General features: G+C 47.6%; 1 protein-coding gene across 4 annotated transcripts in view; it reads left to right on the top strand.

Annotated features, from left to right (window-relative positions):
- Positions 1-16,768, top strand: part of UEVLD (UEV and lactate/malate dehyrogenase domains) — a 367,733-nt gene that overhangs the window by 265,321 nt on the left and 85,644 nt on the right. For all 4 annotated transcript variants that reach the window (XM_085648047.1, XM_085648046.1, XM_085648048.1 and 1 more), the window contains exon 8: positions 3,112-3,282. In XM_085648047.1, coding sequence (XP_085504173.1) covers positions 3,112-3,282 — 171 coding nt within the window. The remainder of the gene's footprint in view (positions 1-3,111; positions 3,283-16,768) is intronic.

The following is a 16,768-nucleotide window of genomic DNA, read 5'->3' as shown; positions in this document are numbered from 1 at the left end:
TGCATACCAAGCTATCGAGATTGCTTCTAGGCCCAAGAAGCCCAACTAGAGTGCTTCCAAAGAAGATTGAACGTTCCACTTGATTTAATAGTGGATTCTGCGTGTTTCATTTTACTATCATGAAAAATAGAGGGCTTGGTTAAGGATCATCAATATTGATTGATAGAATCCACGCTCTAGTGCATACCAAGCTATCGAGATTGCTTCTAGGCCCAAGAAGCCCAACCAGAGTGCTTCCAAAGAACGGTAAAGCCTGCAGAGGCTCCACGAAGTTGGCATTTGTTGGTACTTATAAAAGCACCAGTTACATTTACATATGGTCACATACATGTTTTTAAGCAGGGGGTGATTGAGTGATCCTAGGGGTGGGGCCTTCGCCGTGTTTGCTTGTTCCCTCTACAAGCTTTCATTTTGCTTGGGGCGCTCTCGGCCCACTTTAAGGCACCCGAAAGGTAAAATTAATCAAACCTGCTTCCTTGCAGCTTGAAGGGTTTTGTTTGTTTAGCTGCGGTGCTTCGGCTACAGTTCAGCCAAATAAACCGTGTGGCAAAAATAGACGTGTTCTCAGAACAGTTTAACAAGTTCAATACTTACTTTAAACGGCAGACTACATTTTGGATACAAGAACCCACAGTTTCCCAAAATTTTGTAAAACACCTCTAAATACAGGCAAGGACATCTCTTTAATAAACTATGCAGTTGGCTTATTGTGTTGTAGGATTTTTGTTCTTGAAACTAAAAACGAGACAGCTAGTGAAACAAGCGTAGGCAAAGCCGATGGGTATCATCCACGCAAGAGTTAGTGGCTTTGACAATTTTTTTTTAGCCTGTTGTACTACAGAGCATCTGCTGTGCTAGATGGCAGAAAGTAAAGGGGGAAAAAAGAGCTATGATGCAGCCAGCGCTGATGGCGTCATATCGCTCTTTGATTCTTTACTTTCAGCCATGCTGCACAGCAGCTGGCCAGCTGTAGAACATGGCTAAAACACATTGCAAACACCATAACTCCTGTATAGGCGAGAACTATTGGTTTTGCCATCACTTGTTTATTTTTACTATCCCTCACCGCGAGGATATTCCTGGTGGTGGCGTACAATTTTTAAAAAGCCATCTGGCTGTCCAGTGGCTTACCTCTGACGGCCCATGCTCCCTCTAGCCATTGGATTAACTGTTACGCCAATGGAGTAAATTTTACCTGGCGGTCCGCCAGACTGCATAGAGCTGTTGCGAGTACCCTGGCTTCGAAACTCAGTCAGAAAGCTGTGATTTATTCTGTAAAGGATTTAGAAGGTATTATAAGTAGTTCTTACTTTGTAGCTAGTGGGACAAAGCTGATATTTTACTGGTGGCAGAAGATGCAGTGGGTGGAGCCATAAGGATCCACAAATTTGGCTTCAGACAGATATGATACACCTCGAATTGACAGATAGTGTAGCTAATGTACACACTGTGCTACCTGCACTTTTACAAGATTGCAAGTAAGTGTGAGGTTACTTTTAATGGAAAAGTGTCCTTGATTAAAATGATTGTTTTACCAGAGTTCCTCTTTATATACTAAATCTGCCTGTCATTATTTCCAAAACAGCCTTCTGGCAATTCAAGACCTCAATAATCTGTTGCACATGGTCCCTTAAATCCTATAAAATGTATTTGGATACCTTAACAACGAGTTGAGATGGTGCCTGTTAAATGCTTAATAATTTCTAGCTCGACCTCATTTTAGCAAGTATCAAATGTATGGAACCTGGCTTTATTGAATCAATATGAAATGCTCACAGGGATTTCAGCATGCTGGTGATGGAAGCCTCCAAAAGTGGGTATAATCAAGGTAATGCAGTCATATGTTTCCTGCTAATGACAAGGGTATTAAACACAGTAGAAATGCCTGCTGCCCTCCCAATAAGGGAATCTGGAGCTTTTTGTCCTGAAATAGAGAGACAAGGGTTTAGTTTCCTTTGAGCTACTTTGCCACAACCACTATACTGCCATCAGAAGGCCAAGACACAGGAGAAGGTCCAATACTATTCCCTGGCATCCAAGTTAATATGTATGTTAGTCCACCAAATGCTATTGTCCAGTGCCCAAGTTGGCCCCTGACAGCATCAACTGCACAGGTCATTACCACACTGATTTAGGCCTTAATCCTACAATGTAGTCTGTCCTCTCACAACAAACTGCGCAGCAAGAGAGTAGTACTTTTTTTTTTACGTTAATCTCGTTGCTAACCACCAGATGTGATGGTCTTCTCTCACATCCCAACACATAAAGTAATAAAGGTACATTTTGTGGCTGTTAACTTACAGTAGCCACATTTAGGTGCAGGGATATTCGGCCCACTTGTAATCGGTCCCTAAAGTTTTTGTTTACATCTCTGTCCACATAGATAATTCAGATTATTTTACAAAACAATGCAGTATTTCACCTTTAGTTTACCAAAACCGCTGGCCCTTATTACGAGTTCGGTCCATCGGACTGCCGAACCCATGGTGAAGGTGGGCGGTGGGCGGTGACCGCCACAACAGTGGTCTGACCACTGTATTACAAGAATGGCAGTCTGACCGTTTTGGGACTGCTGCGGTGTTGTGGCGATCTGGGCAGTAATATGCTTGGCATATTGAGCTACCCCCTGGCTTGAGGCGGGAAAAAAGGGGGCCCTGTAGGGCCCCCTGTCGCCCCTGTACACTGATATGAATGCAGGGGGGCATGCTTGCACTCCCTGTTCCTGCACGGCATGGACTAAACAGTCCATGCCGTGCAGGAACTTGCTTTGGCATTCCCATTGCGGTGCCTTTTTTAAAGGCACCGCTGTGGGAACGCCAAAGGATCATCTGCCAGACCAGGAGAAAACTCCTAGTCTGGCGGGCGGGTGGTCAACAGTCAATTTTGGGATGCAGGAGTGGGGCTGTGGCGTGCCACCCCGCTCCCACACCACCAAACTCATAATCAGCCCCTCTGTCCTGAAGTGCGACTATATACATGAATTAAACTGCATAAATGATTTATTTTGCTTCAGTCAGTAATTTGCAGATATTTAGAGGAGTCTACAATGCCACTTGTGCTACAGGCTAAAAGACAATGCAGGAGTTTTAAATGTTCCCTATTTGTTTACAGATATTGCTACTGCAGCAGGGTCAAAGGTGGTTGTATTTACTGTTAATGCTTGGACCAATGCCCAGACCTACCTCAATGTAATTCAGAGCAATGTTGATCTCTTGCGAGGAATTGTGCCAGCACTTACTCATCACTGTCAACATGGTGTGTTACTTGTGGCATCTCAGCCAGGTATGTAATCTATTGCAGCACTGATTCTTCCAGTGCAGTGTAATGATGGTTGTAATGTGAATGTGCCTCCAGAAATTTAGTTCTTATAGATTATTATGCAAATAGAATATCTTCCTAGATTTAAGATGGGGGGTTAACTATTAATTCCATGGAAACGATGTTCAACTATTGAAAGTGAAAAAACGGTTCCTACCATGCTACCACAGTTGTTTTCAGGCATCCTTTGACCTGATTAAGACCCTTGAATTCAATACATAATTGTTAAAAATTATTAAGAAAATTAACATAGATTGTCCCTTGTGATCAGCCCCCTGACCTATATCCAACTAGATTACCCATGTCCTTATGTCTGCAAAATTAGTTAAGATTGCGTAATTACATACAAGTTTATAATGTTTATCATTGCCTTTTCGTGTTGCTTCACTGGTTCTCAGAGAACAACGTCATGACTTCAGCTGAATACTTTAGCACCTTTCAGTTGGTACATGGATTGTTATCTTTGTAGACCAATATATTGCCTCTGATAAGTGATGTAACTACGTTGAAATAAGTTTTGTTAAATATTTTTAATTAGTCTCATACTGGCGGATAATATACCTTTCTGATGAATTTGTACTAAGTTGTTTGTCTTGCTATAGCATATTCTCCAGCATGAATAGGTGAATCTTTGAACACTTTTTATAGATTTAAAACCATTTTTGTGTGCACTATACCTATGATTTTGACCAAAATCTATCCTTTCTAGGGCTTCAGTCTCAAATTTCTAGACCCACCGGCATCATCCTAGTTTACATTTTCCCTCTGCTACAGCGCAGAAAGAACCCTTGGCCCTTTCACATAGGCCTTCCAGAATTTCGCAGACATGATTTCCCCTCAGACATCGATTTTGTACATTTTATACATATTCCTATTTGCATAATGTTTAGTTTGGGTCATTTATTTTCTTTGTAATACTTCTATACATAAGAACAGTGTATGTCTTTATATTTTCAGTCTTTCCATTTTTTTTCTTTCAGTCATTAAGTCTAGTCCTATTTCATGCTATGTCTCAGCCCAAAATAATATTGGTCAAAGACAATAACAAATGTAGAAATTGTCTGCCTGTCGACCAGGGTATACAAAGAAGTAAAATCTAAAACTATTTTAGTAGAAAAAAACTTTGAATGTTCTAATTGGAAGTTTAGGTATCTTTGTAGGATGCCTCATTGTCAGTCTCCTCTGTGGAACATGCCATTTTGGTAGCAGAGTAGAACCTGTCCAATCACTTGTCTGTTTTCACTCTATCGTACTTTCGTCAGTCACTGAGGTGAAATCGTTGCACTCTAGAATCTCTGAACTAAGGATTGAAAATGAAAAATATGTCAACCATGTGGTTCTCATCCCTCACCAGACTGACCAAAAGGAGAATTTTAAGCATTTTTTAAGGAGAAAACCAAGTGCCTGATGTATGAAGCAAAGCCTTTTCGAATTTGCAAGCATCACAAATCATAGAATTATCCACTTGTGACAGCAGAAAAGCTTTTTATTAAGTATGACATTACCAAAGTTCCAAATTGTTCTTTGCTAACATGTTACCGAATTGCAATTTGGGTTTGTAACCACATATCAATTCAGTATTTGGAACAGACATGTTTAGGGTGCCCCTTCCAGATGACAAACCAGATTGGTATATATTAATGTTGTGCGACATACGGTTCAAAACATTAATACTTTACAGACTATTTAAAGGTAGAGGTAAGGCATTCACAAAGGGGAAGGGGTCTTTATGAAGGTTGAAGAACATATTTTTTAAGTGTAGACAGTTGTCCCGCTCCTACTATTACATTTTTTTAGTAAACATTTGTTGGATGCTGGGTCTTTATATAGGAATGTATGTCATTACATCGCATACTAATACCACGCATGCCATTACAACGCGGGTATTATTACACGATGCCAATGACGACGACATGCCATTACATCGCAAACTATTACAACTATGCCTTTACCATGCATGCCATTACAACGCAAAGGCATGCGTGGTAAAGCTATACTTGTGGTTAAAGTTTGCAAGGTAAGTGACTACCCTACCCCTACACAACCCTCCCCCGACCCCCAGTCCTCTCCCTACAATAACACTACACTACCCTGCACGACCCCCCGACACTACCCTAAAACACTACACTACACACACTACAACACTACCCTAAACCCTAATGCACTACACCACACAAACACTACAACAGTACCCTAACCCTAAAACACTACACTACAACACTACCCTAAACCCCAAAACACTACACAAACACTACAGCACTACCCTAAAACACTACACAAACACTACCCTTAACCCTAAAACACAACACTACACAAACACTACCCTAAACCCTAATGCACTACACTACTCAAACACTATAACACTATCCTAAACAATACAACACTACACTACACAAACACTACAACACTACCCTAAAACACTACACAACCACTACAACACTACCCTAAATCACTACACTATACAAACACTACAACACTACCCAAAACCCTAAAACACTACACTACACAAACTTTACAACACTACCCTAAACCCAAAAATACTACACAAACACTACAACACTACCTAAAACACTACACTACACACACACTACAACACTACCGTAAACCCTACAACACTACCTTAAACCCTAAAACACTACAACACTACCCTAAAACACTACGCTACACAAACACTACAACACAACACTAAACCCTAACACACTGACACTACCCTAATACTCTACACAAACACTACACAAACAGTCTAAAAATACACTAAAACGTAAAACATAACCCCACACAACACAAACATTACAACACTACTTTGACACTACCCTAAACCCTACAAAAGTAACCTCCACCCTAAGCGCAAACCCCCTTACCTCTCTTTCCTCGTGGTTCCTCTCCAGCGTCGCCGTCTCTGCTCCCAGTTCCTGCTTCGAGGGGCGGTGCACGTCCTTGTGAGGAAACAGCCTCAGTTTCCTCACAATGATGTGAATAGCCATTACATCGCATGCGTTATAAAAGCGCATGCAATGTAATGGTATGCATAGTAAACGCTGCGCGGTATTACATCGCATGCGTTGTAACGCATGCGATGTAATAGCAACGCGTAGTAAAAGTTGCGTTGTAATGGCTGTTCCCCTTATATAGTATACCAAAAAGAGGTATGCTGTGTAAATAGTCCAGGTATCCCTTATGAGGGGATAGGGGGTTGCTCTAGCAATTCCAAGGTGCTCTATGAAGGTTAGTGTAGTTGAGCAGCCCTAGGCTTATCAGAGAGGAGTGTTCGACATTTGTTGCACACAAAGTCGATAAATGATAGACTCAAAAAGGAGATTTACACCAATTTGGAAAAATAACCGGTGTCTTTATGTATATTTTGAACCCAAGAACTTCGTTATCAGGTTAGTACTTTTTCGTAATAGACTTTTAACAACTTTAGCACAGTTAATCAACAGTGTGTTTTAACGCGTATTGCTTTTCTATGGGAGAAAGAAGATTTACTGCATAGATATAATTGTGTGGCGTTTCCATGGGACCCCTTTGGGTCATCAGGTGGTAGAGGTACAAGATCCAAGGTTCCACCAGCAGATCGGTGTAACGGCCCTGGTGAGTCCGGGTGCAGAGGTGGTGGACATGTTCGTAGCCTTGCATGCTACGTGTTAGAAAGGAAGGGGGGCCACCCAGGAATAGGCTGAAAGGGGGGGCCTTGGTGAAAAGTACGGGAGCTCGGGTTGTGAGGGTCCTGGGAGCACGGAGGAGCAGTCGGTTTCTTCAAGCCTGGACCGGTTGGTTCGGTTGCAGAGAGTTTGCGTTTGGATGGCACTCATGCATCAAGGCGCTCGTGCATCAAGGCGCTCACTGGTGTCTGTTGGGACCAGCAAAGGGGACAAAGACAGGACAGCTGGGCTACTCTCTGTGGTGCTGACATCCCTCATCGGCTGTTCGTCGATGATGTCGTTGGAGTCAGGACTGGACTTTCAACAAGCGTTGGTCATGGCAAGGGTCCGGTACCCCAGGTATTGGTGCAGGAGGACCCTTGGAGGTCCAGGCTTAGCAGGAAGACTGATCTGACCTCCTTGAGTATGCTGACCTTCTCCTGGGCTGCTACTGCTCGGTTGACCTTGTAGACAACAGCTTCTTTAAACCAGAATTCACATACGCTGCCTACAGGCTGCAGGGGAATAGCTTCTCTACTCCAAGGGAGACGCTGGCTATGGGCGAAGTGCTGACAATCCTCCGTGACTTGTGGAGAATGCACAGCTGCAGGACGAGTCGGGTCTTTGCAGTTTTTGAGTCTCCGTGTGGCTGGCAGGGTTTAGTGCCAAAAGTCCACAGCAGTCTTCAGTTCTTGTGAGTTCGCCTCTTCAGTGTCCTCTTCTTTGTAGTCAGTCGAATCTGAAGTTCTGGATTCAGGGAGCCCCCTTAATACTAAATTTAGGGGCGGTAGGGGAGTGGAGAGCAGTGGCCAATGAGCTACCTACCCTTGGGGTCACTATGCCCCCTATATGACCCCTTCCTGGGGGAAGTGGGCATATCCCTATCCCAGTTTCCTAAATTCTGCCATCACCAAGATGGCAAAATGTTCCTAGAGTGGGGCACATCAGGCAGCTCACCTTAGGAGTGTGACTGTCCTGGGTGTGCTCAACGCCTACTTTGAATACTCGTTTCCTGGCTGTCCTAGTGCCAAATAGGCATCAGGGCAGGGGGTGGCATCTCCCAGGTTTGGGGGATATCTGGGTGGCATATCAAAGGCAGCATGGCTTTGAAACCTCTGGCCTTCATATGCTGATTATGCCCCAAACTATTTGGAGGAGGGGTAAACCCCTCTTGCCAGAGCAGGCTTTGTTCCCGATCTCTGACAGCGGGGCTCTCACCTCCTAGGTGGTCAGACCTGCATCTGTGGTGGCAGGCTCGCCTGGACCAGTCAGTCAGCACACTAGTGATCTAGTAGGTTTCAGGGGTACCTCTAAGGTAGCCTCTGGGTGCATGTATTAATAAATCCATCCATGGAATTGATGTGTGTTTATTAATACGAGATGTTTGATACCTAAAGTCTTTGGTTTCAGTGAAGCCATCATGTAGCTGGAGATCTCGTAATCACCAGTGCTCAGTATATATACTCAAGATGGCTTCCCTGTTCACTGGCAATCTCCAAGAATCGACCTGGACATCACAGGGGCATATCTGCTCATGCAGATATATCTTCTCATGTAATATAATGCACCCCGCCTTACGGCGGTAAGGCCTACCGTAGAGGCAATTTACATATATTGCATGCAGTGTCTGCAGGCATGGCACACAGGGGGTGTGCCATGTGGTGTCTTCACTTTTGTCTGCACCATATCACGCAGCCTGCAATGGTAGTTTTCATGACTGTGGTGAGGGTTCCCTTAGGGTGGCACAATGCATACTTGTAGGAAAGTGGGTTTCTGTTCCAGTAATCCCCCCCACTTTTTTGCCAGACTACTGATGCACTTTTTCTTGGTGTGCCCTGGGTCCCTGCCAATCACGTTCCCAGGTTCTGTGTTCTTTCCCCAAAACTAACCCAATTGGCATCTCTGGCCAAGGTCAGCCCCTGGTAATGGCACCAAAGGTACCCAGGGCACTGTGACCAGGGAAGACCACTAAGGGCTGCAGCACTTCTTGTGCCACCCTTAGAGGCCCTGCACACACACACACGCACACATGCACGCACGCTCGCTCGCTTGGTCACTCTCACTCTCTCTCTCACTCTCACCCTCACTCTCACCCCCCCCCCCCCCCTCCCTTTGCAGGCTGCGTGTTTTGGTGCAGAACAGAGTAAAGAGTCGACATGGCACACATCCCTGTGTGCCATGCCTACAACCCACTGCCCTGGCATAGATCAGTCACCCCCCTCTAGCTGGGTGCCCTATGCCAGTGGTGAGGGTACAGGTGCATGAGCCCTGTACCCCTACAGTGTCTAAGTCCATTCTTAGGCATTGTAAGTGCAGTGCTGCCATTAAGAGTATATGGTGCTAGCAGCTTGTAATTACGAACTCCACAGCACCATAGTGGCTACACTGAAAACTGAGAAGTTTGCTATCAAACTTCTCAGCCCATTAAACCCACACTGATGCCAGTGTGGGATTTAATGAAAAATGCACACACAGGGCATCTCAGAGATGCCCCCTGAAAAACGACAAGCCTCTGGTGGGTTTCCTGACTGGTACGCACCAGACTGCCACCACGAGACATGTTTCTGGACCCCTGGGTGGGAGTCTATGCTCCCTGAGCCCAGAAACAAAGCCTTTCCTGGGCGGAGGAGTTCACACCTCCCCCAGGCCAGGAAGAGCCATCTGTGACAGGGGAGCTTCAAAGGCCTGGCAGCCTTTGTATTGCGACCCCCAGCCTATCCTGCTATCAGGAGCAGGCCCCCTTCCTGTCTCTTCCCCCCCATTCGGCGGGAAGACGGGTGGGAAAAACTAGCCTGCCCGGGAGGTGTGCCCACCTCTGCCAACGCCACCCCCAATAAGGACTAGGGATTGTGCTCACTCCCCCACTTTGGGTGAGCACACCAAGGGTGTAGTCACCCTAAGGTCAGTAGCCCATTGGCTACTGACCTCAAGACCCCGGAACGCCCCCTAAATACAGTATTTAGGGGGCAGCCCTGAACCAAGAAGGCAGATCCTGCCTACCTACAAGAAGAAAAGAAGAAGGACGAAGAGCCGTGCAGAGCTAACGAGAACGACGCCCACTGACTTGGCCCCAGTCCTACAGGCCTGTCTCCCCTCGAACCTGCTCCTGCGATATCCCGGTGTGTCCAGCAGCCAGAAACCTCACACCCCCTGGAGGACAAGCCTGCCTTAACTTTCCAGACTGTTTCGTGAACACCGAACATGTTTAAACTGCAGCTTCCGGTGCCAGCCAGAGACCGCGAATCCAGCCCACTCTGCACCCACCGAACCCGGCCTGAGCTAGAGTGGAAAAATACCACGAGGAGGTCCCCCTTTCCCCCCCCCCCCCCCCCCCCCCCCGGCGATCCTGAACCGAAATCCGGAGACCGCTGATCTCCCTCGACCCTCCAGACGACGCCTGCAGCCTCAATCCAGAGGACCCCCCCTACCGCGACCAGAGTGGGTAAGAAAATCCGACGTCCAAAGGCACCCCTGCACCCGACGCCCCACGGCCTTGTGTGCCCAAACCAACGGTGCCTAACCAACCCACGACATCCCAACTTACCCCTCGAAGTGGTGGTCGCACCCAGAAGATCCTCGTCCCGAGTCTGCAGTGTTTCTTTGTTCTCCATTGAAAACAGGGCACCCGACCTCAAAACAGTACTCTGCACCCGGCCGCCCTAGTGCCACTGAGGGTGCACCTTTGGTGCTACTTTGGTCCCCAACTTGCGCTGAGCTAAACCCTAGCAGCTTTGCTCCCACAACCCAGTAGCCTGCTTACCAGCAGCCACCAACCGAAGGCCCCCTAACCCCCTTTGGATAACATTGGGCCTCAACACTCTGCACCCGGCCGCCCTAGTGCTGCTGAGGGTGCAACAGCAGTGCATCACTGACCCTGGGGGACCCCTGAGTCTAACCCCAGAACCTTAACTCCCACAGCTGTTTACTTACCTGTGAACCGTTAACCTGTTTTCCTTCCATAGGATAACATTGACAACTTTTCTCCCATAAGTTTCCAAGTGTGGAGTTTTGAAACCTAAAAATATTCTTTAAAAATCGCACAAATGGGGGCGTGGCTAGCAGCAAAGCAAAGTGGCCGCAGCCTAGAAGAGCTCCGTGACCAAGGGAGCCTTCCCTAAAAATCTGTGCAAAAATCTGGCTGCTTAACGGCTAAATTAAGGCAGCGCGGCAATCGGAATATTATGGGACCAGATCGAGACATTCCAGACGACTATACGACGTTACTTCGCATGCGTTTAGTACGCATGCCAATACTACGCGGTCGTTAGTACGACCGCGTTTTTAGTTCGCATTCCTTTCCTACGCAATTCGGAACAACGAATTGCAGTAGGGGGTGCTGGATGTTGGAATAGTATAATTTACTATTCCAACTCCAGTCTATGCGGACACTAGGGAAGGTGTTGGATTTTAAATCCAACCCCTCCCTCCCCCCCCCCCCAACGCAAGTCGCTGTTCCGACTTGCTTAGTAAAGGTTTTCTAAGTAACAACGCGTGCGTACTAACGTCCGCGTAGTAATGGCATGCGAAATAACGCATGCTAAGTAAACGCCGTTTACCATTCCAGACCTTCGTGAGGCGATCGGCCGCCAAGTTACGGAGAGCGCCGTCACCCGGCCTACACGCAAGACTGCGACCGGAGCCTTGCGTGCATCTGTGGCCCACGGCGTGAGGAGGCTGGTGTGCGGGGACGTGCGAAAATAGACGAAACATACGCGTCTAACCCACAAAGCTTGATGGCCCCAGGTGGAGGCGAGGTGCTGTTGCAGGAGCACAGACGGGAGCGGAACAACTCGCACTCCGGTCGGCTGCAGCCGAGAGACGGACTCGATCTGTGACGAAGGATTCCCTGATGAACCCAGCACGACGATAATATGGTGAGAGTGACTAATCACAATAACTGCTCCCTGAGGGGTCCGAGAAACTCAATTAGCGATTCAGCACAGAAGGAAAAGAGTGGGGAGAGGAGGAGAACTGCCATGGCTGGAAAGGAAATGCAGGGTCACCCAAACAGAACATAGTGCGCACAAACTCCACACACCCTACTACAGCGACCACCTCGCACGGGTGGTGACCCTGCAGCACACCCCCTGCATTGCTGCCCACAGTCTTGGTCAGTTCGCTGCACACTAAAAATACCCTTTGAGCGGTGGGCCCCCTGAACTCAGACTTGCCCACATACTGACTCATACGCTTGCAACTTATACAAGCGCCTGTTGAGAAATTAAAGCCTGGGGTCAGCGGTGAGGAAAGGAGTAAAACTACACGTAGTGATCGCCTCCGCCCTATACCGCAGGTGGCGAGGGTGAGAAACCCGAAAGGCCGCATGTGGGAGCTTCTAACACGGCAGGCAGCGGAGAATACTGCCCTCCCCCTGTGAGCCGGGTGGAAACCCCGATACAAATGGCGCGAGATAGGGGGCCGAGGGGCGCCCCGACTGGCAAATTAGATAAATATGCCTACCGCAAGGAACAGGGCGAAAAACATCACACTGACGCAGCACAAGCAGAGGCCCCGGTGACTAGCAACCCTGGAGCAGTCACGCTAGTGGACATTATGACCGCTCTACAACAAGTTCAGTCCTCTAGCGGCACGATCTCTACTGATATTTCCCTAATAAGGGCGGATTTCTCCAAGCTATCTCACAGACTATATGAAGTAGAGTCCACGACAACGTCACTCACCACAGATACGGCTGCACTGCAACAACAAGTGCGCCATCTAGTAGCAGACAATAAACTTATCCTGGCCAAACTGGATGACCAAGAAGGCCGTTCTCGGCACAGCAACATTCGCATTATTGGTGTGCCCGAAAATGTTGGAGGGCCTGCTTTGGACCTCTTTGTGGAGGACCTCATCAAGATCCAGCTACAACTGCAAAAACTGTCTAGCTTCTTCTCAGTAGAAAGAGCCCACCATGTACCGGGGGAGGCCACGACCTGGGGCCCCCCAGACCAATTCTGGCACGCATCTTCAACTTTTGTGACCGAGATGCTATCCTACTGGCAGCAATGATAGCCCCACCAATCCGGCTGGAGAACTGCACAATCACGCTCTATCCAGACTATACAGCGGCAGTAACCAAGCAGAGAAGAAGCTTCCTGGAGACCAAGAAAGAACTGCGGACCAGAGACCTCAAATATTCAATGCTCATCCCGGCAAAATTCCGGGTAGAAGCGGAAGGGAAAACCTGGTTCTTCACTACACCTGAGGAAACCCGAGATGGGCTGGAGGGATGGCGCCCAGCGACGAGGTCTGGCAAACCGAGAACTCAACAGCAACACGGACCCCATGGATCACACAGATCGGTCTCTCCCGAGTCCAGCGAAAAAGGGGACTGATTGGAAATGGACTGGCACCCAAGAGTCATAATATCCTGGAACTGATCAACAGACTGACTAGCCCTAGATGCAGAGGGACGTGGGATGCGGAGAACTCCCATACAATACCTTAGATGAGAGATGGAGCACCTGTACAGTTCAGAATTTAGCACCTTTACAGATGATGTAAACTGTTACTGCTGATATGCTTTTGGGAAGGGGGTGTTCTGTGGACCACGGACGGACTCTCACCCCCCACGCAAGTACTAGTTATGGGGAAAACAGCACTCTGCTCAGTTGGGGAGGCGGGTATTTTGGGGACCGCCGGGCAGGGAGGCAGGAGGGAACAATGGGACAGTTCACGGTTTATGTTGGTTTTGGTTAAATGTATTCAAAGGCATACATGACGATACACTGAGATGGATGCAACAAAGAGTTTTACACCCTTACACTTTAGACATCACAAATGGCTTAGGTAAATCCCCTGTCAGACACCGTCAATAACTCTCCCCCGAGCCCTTCAGGTCGACGCCCTCCTTTCACGGTGTTATTCTGGAACGTGAACGGACTAGATCAAAAGAGGGTTAGTCCTCCAGCACATAAAGTGGAAAAGTCTGGCTGTAGCATTAATACAGGAATCACATCTGGTAGGCACAGCCACTAAAGCCCTGGACAGTTGGGGGATACAAAATGGCAGTACACTCTGAGTTTACCTCCGGGTCTAGGGGGCGAGTGGGAATTCTGATTAATAAACGCTTCCCACTCATACTCACTGGATCCAAAACGGATGAGCAAGGTCGATTTGCAGCGCTGACATGTCAGTGGGAGGATAGGACATACAATTTAGTCTCAGTATACATCCCACCTACACTACACCAAACCACCTTTCCAGCACTTGGACAGGTTTTACTATCCTTACCACACGGATAAATAATCATAGGGGAGACTTCAACGCCACAATGGACGCATCAATGGATAGACAACCCCCTAAAGGCCCTAGCAGTGCTAACCTTAAATTGGCCGACTTCGTCGACGCAGTCGGTCTCATTGACGTCTGGAGAGCTAGACACCGGCAAAATCGGCAATATACATACCACTCAGGAGTGCACAGTAGTTTGTCTAGAATAGACTATGTTTTCACTATAGAGACAGGGATGGAAAGAGTATCCGAGATCCAACAACTGCCCCGAGGGATATCAGACCACTCGCCATTATTTATAACATTTATGTCCCCTACGATAACCCGACGACGACTGTTCCCACTATACCCAGGATATCTCAAACACCGCAAAATAGCCAAGGGGTGGCGTAGAGCTACAAAACACTATTTCGCCGAAAATGAACACTCTGTTTCCTCGCCTCTAACTCTATGGGAAGCATACAAAACAGTCCTGCGAAGCCATGCAATCTCGCTGATCGCTGGGCACAAGAAGTCGCAGAGGCATCATATGGACACGTTAGAGCAGGGAGTAGCTGAGGCAGAGGCAGATTATGCACTAGACATTAACGAAGACACGTCACATACACTACACCTGGCACAGCAGGAATACACGACGTATGCCCGGGAGGAGGCGAAGACCAAACTCACAGCCGTAAAACATAAGATTTACGAATTGGGTGACAAAGCTGGCAAGCTTCTCGCTTGGTTGGATAAAAAGGACCGAGCAAACCGATGGATAGCCCAACTCCGATTAGAGGATGGGACTGAGACCTCAGACCGTCAGCAGGTAGTGAATGCTTTAGCTCTACATTACAAAACGATCTACACATCCACAGCTAGCAATACAATTGATGACAATATAGCCTTCCTCCTAGACATTCGCATGCCCACGCTGCCCCAGGACGCTGCCCTGGCGCTTGAGGCTGAGCTATCTGCAGAAAAGCTAGCCTTAGCCATTGGTGCACTGCACACGGGAAAACCCCTTGGACCAAATGGCATTCGGATGGAGTTTTATAAAAGAGAGGCAAGCCAACTCACACCACACCTACTCAACATGTACAAGGCTAGTTTAGAGCAAGGGGAATTACCCAGAGACCAGCGCCTGGCGACCATAGTGGTGATTCACAAACCTAACAAGCCCCCGCAGAACTGCGGGTCCTATAGACCTATCTCCCTAATTAACGCTGAAGCAAAAATATTAGCCAAGGCACTGGCAAGGAGACTCCAGCAATACCTCACAACACTAATTCACCCGGACCAATCGGGCTTCATGCCTAATCGCATTACAGCCCTGAATCTCCGGAGACTCCATGGCGTTCTGTCTCGAGCGTCGCCGATAGGGGAAGATGCAGTTACTAGATGCCCGTATGGCATTTGATATGGTTGAATTGCCCTTCCTCTTTGCGGTTCTTCAACATCTAGGCTTTGGGCCCAATTTCTGCAACTGGATACGTTTACTGTACAATAAACCTTTGGCGCAGGTAGTAGCCAACAGCCGAATTTCGGCGGATTTCCCCCTTGGGAAAGGCACGAGACAGGGATGCCCACTTTCCCCACTTTTATTTGCAATAGTATTAGAGCCCCTGGCGGCTTGGGTACGTCAGGACCCAGTAGTCTGGGGACTGAGGTGGACAGTGGGATGGGAGGATTGCATATCATTATAGGATGACGATGTGCTGCTTTATTTGACGTCCCCATCACGGTCCATCAACTGCCTATTCGACATCTGTGCATCTTACGGCAGGGCCTCAGGTTATACAATCAACTGGTCGAAATCACTTTTGTATGTGCTGCATGGCCCTCCGCCTAGACTGCCCCGCAATTGTGAAATTCAAATTGCGGAATGAGGATTCAGGTACCTGGGCATATACGTTACCCCTCAAATCGCACTCTTTACGGAAGAACATCTTATGAAACCCTTGACGCGTTTCCGCCAGAATTTCAAACATTGGCGTCCGCTCCCACTTACGTTACTAGGAAGAGCAGCCCTCTTCAAAATGATGGCACTGCCTAGATTCTTATATATTTTACAGAATACTCCCTTTCCGGTCCCCACATCCTATTTCACGATAAGTTCGGAGGTAACTAAATTGTTATGGGACGGAAGGGCATCCCGTATTGCCATGAAGAAACTAGTACGAAGCTCGTATGATGGAGGTATAGCTCTCCCACATTTACAAATGTATTACTGTGCGTCCCAGCTCATTGTGATAAACCAGTGGCTGCATGCGCCACAGGAAGACCCAGCATATCGTATGGACAGTCACCTACTCGAAAAAGACGGGATCATAGGGGCACTGTATAATAGATCTAGAAAGACGACACACACAGGCCCCATGGCCCACACACTACAAATTAGGCATGCGGCGCAGAGAGCACTGGGTTGGGAGGGAACCATCACTCAGGCAACGCCACTATGGGACATCCGAGAGTTGGGGAAATTGCACAACACCAAGGGGTTTCAGAAATGGGACTTAATAGGCATCTCCAAAGTGGGAGACTTATGGAAAAAGGGCAAAGTCATCCCATTTGCACAACTGCAAGCCACCTAC

This window comes from Triturus cristatus, chromosome 3_2, assembly GCF_964204655.1.
Source record: "Triturus cristatus chromosome 3_2, aTriCri1.1, whole genome shotgun sequence".
Lineage (NCBI taxonomy): Eukaryota > Metazoa > Chordata > Amphibia > Caudata > Salamandridae > Triturus > Triturus cristatus.
The sequence above is the reverse complement of the archived record's forward strand: the minus strand, read 5'-3'. Positions and strand labels throughout refer to the sequence as shown.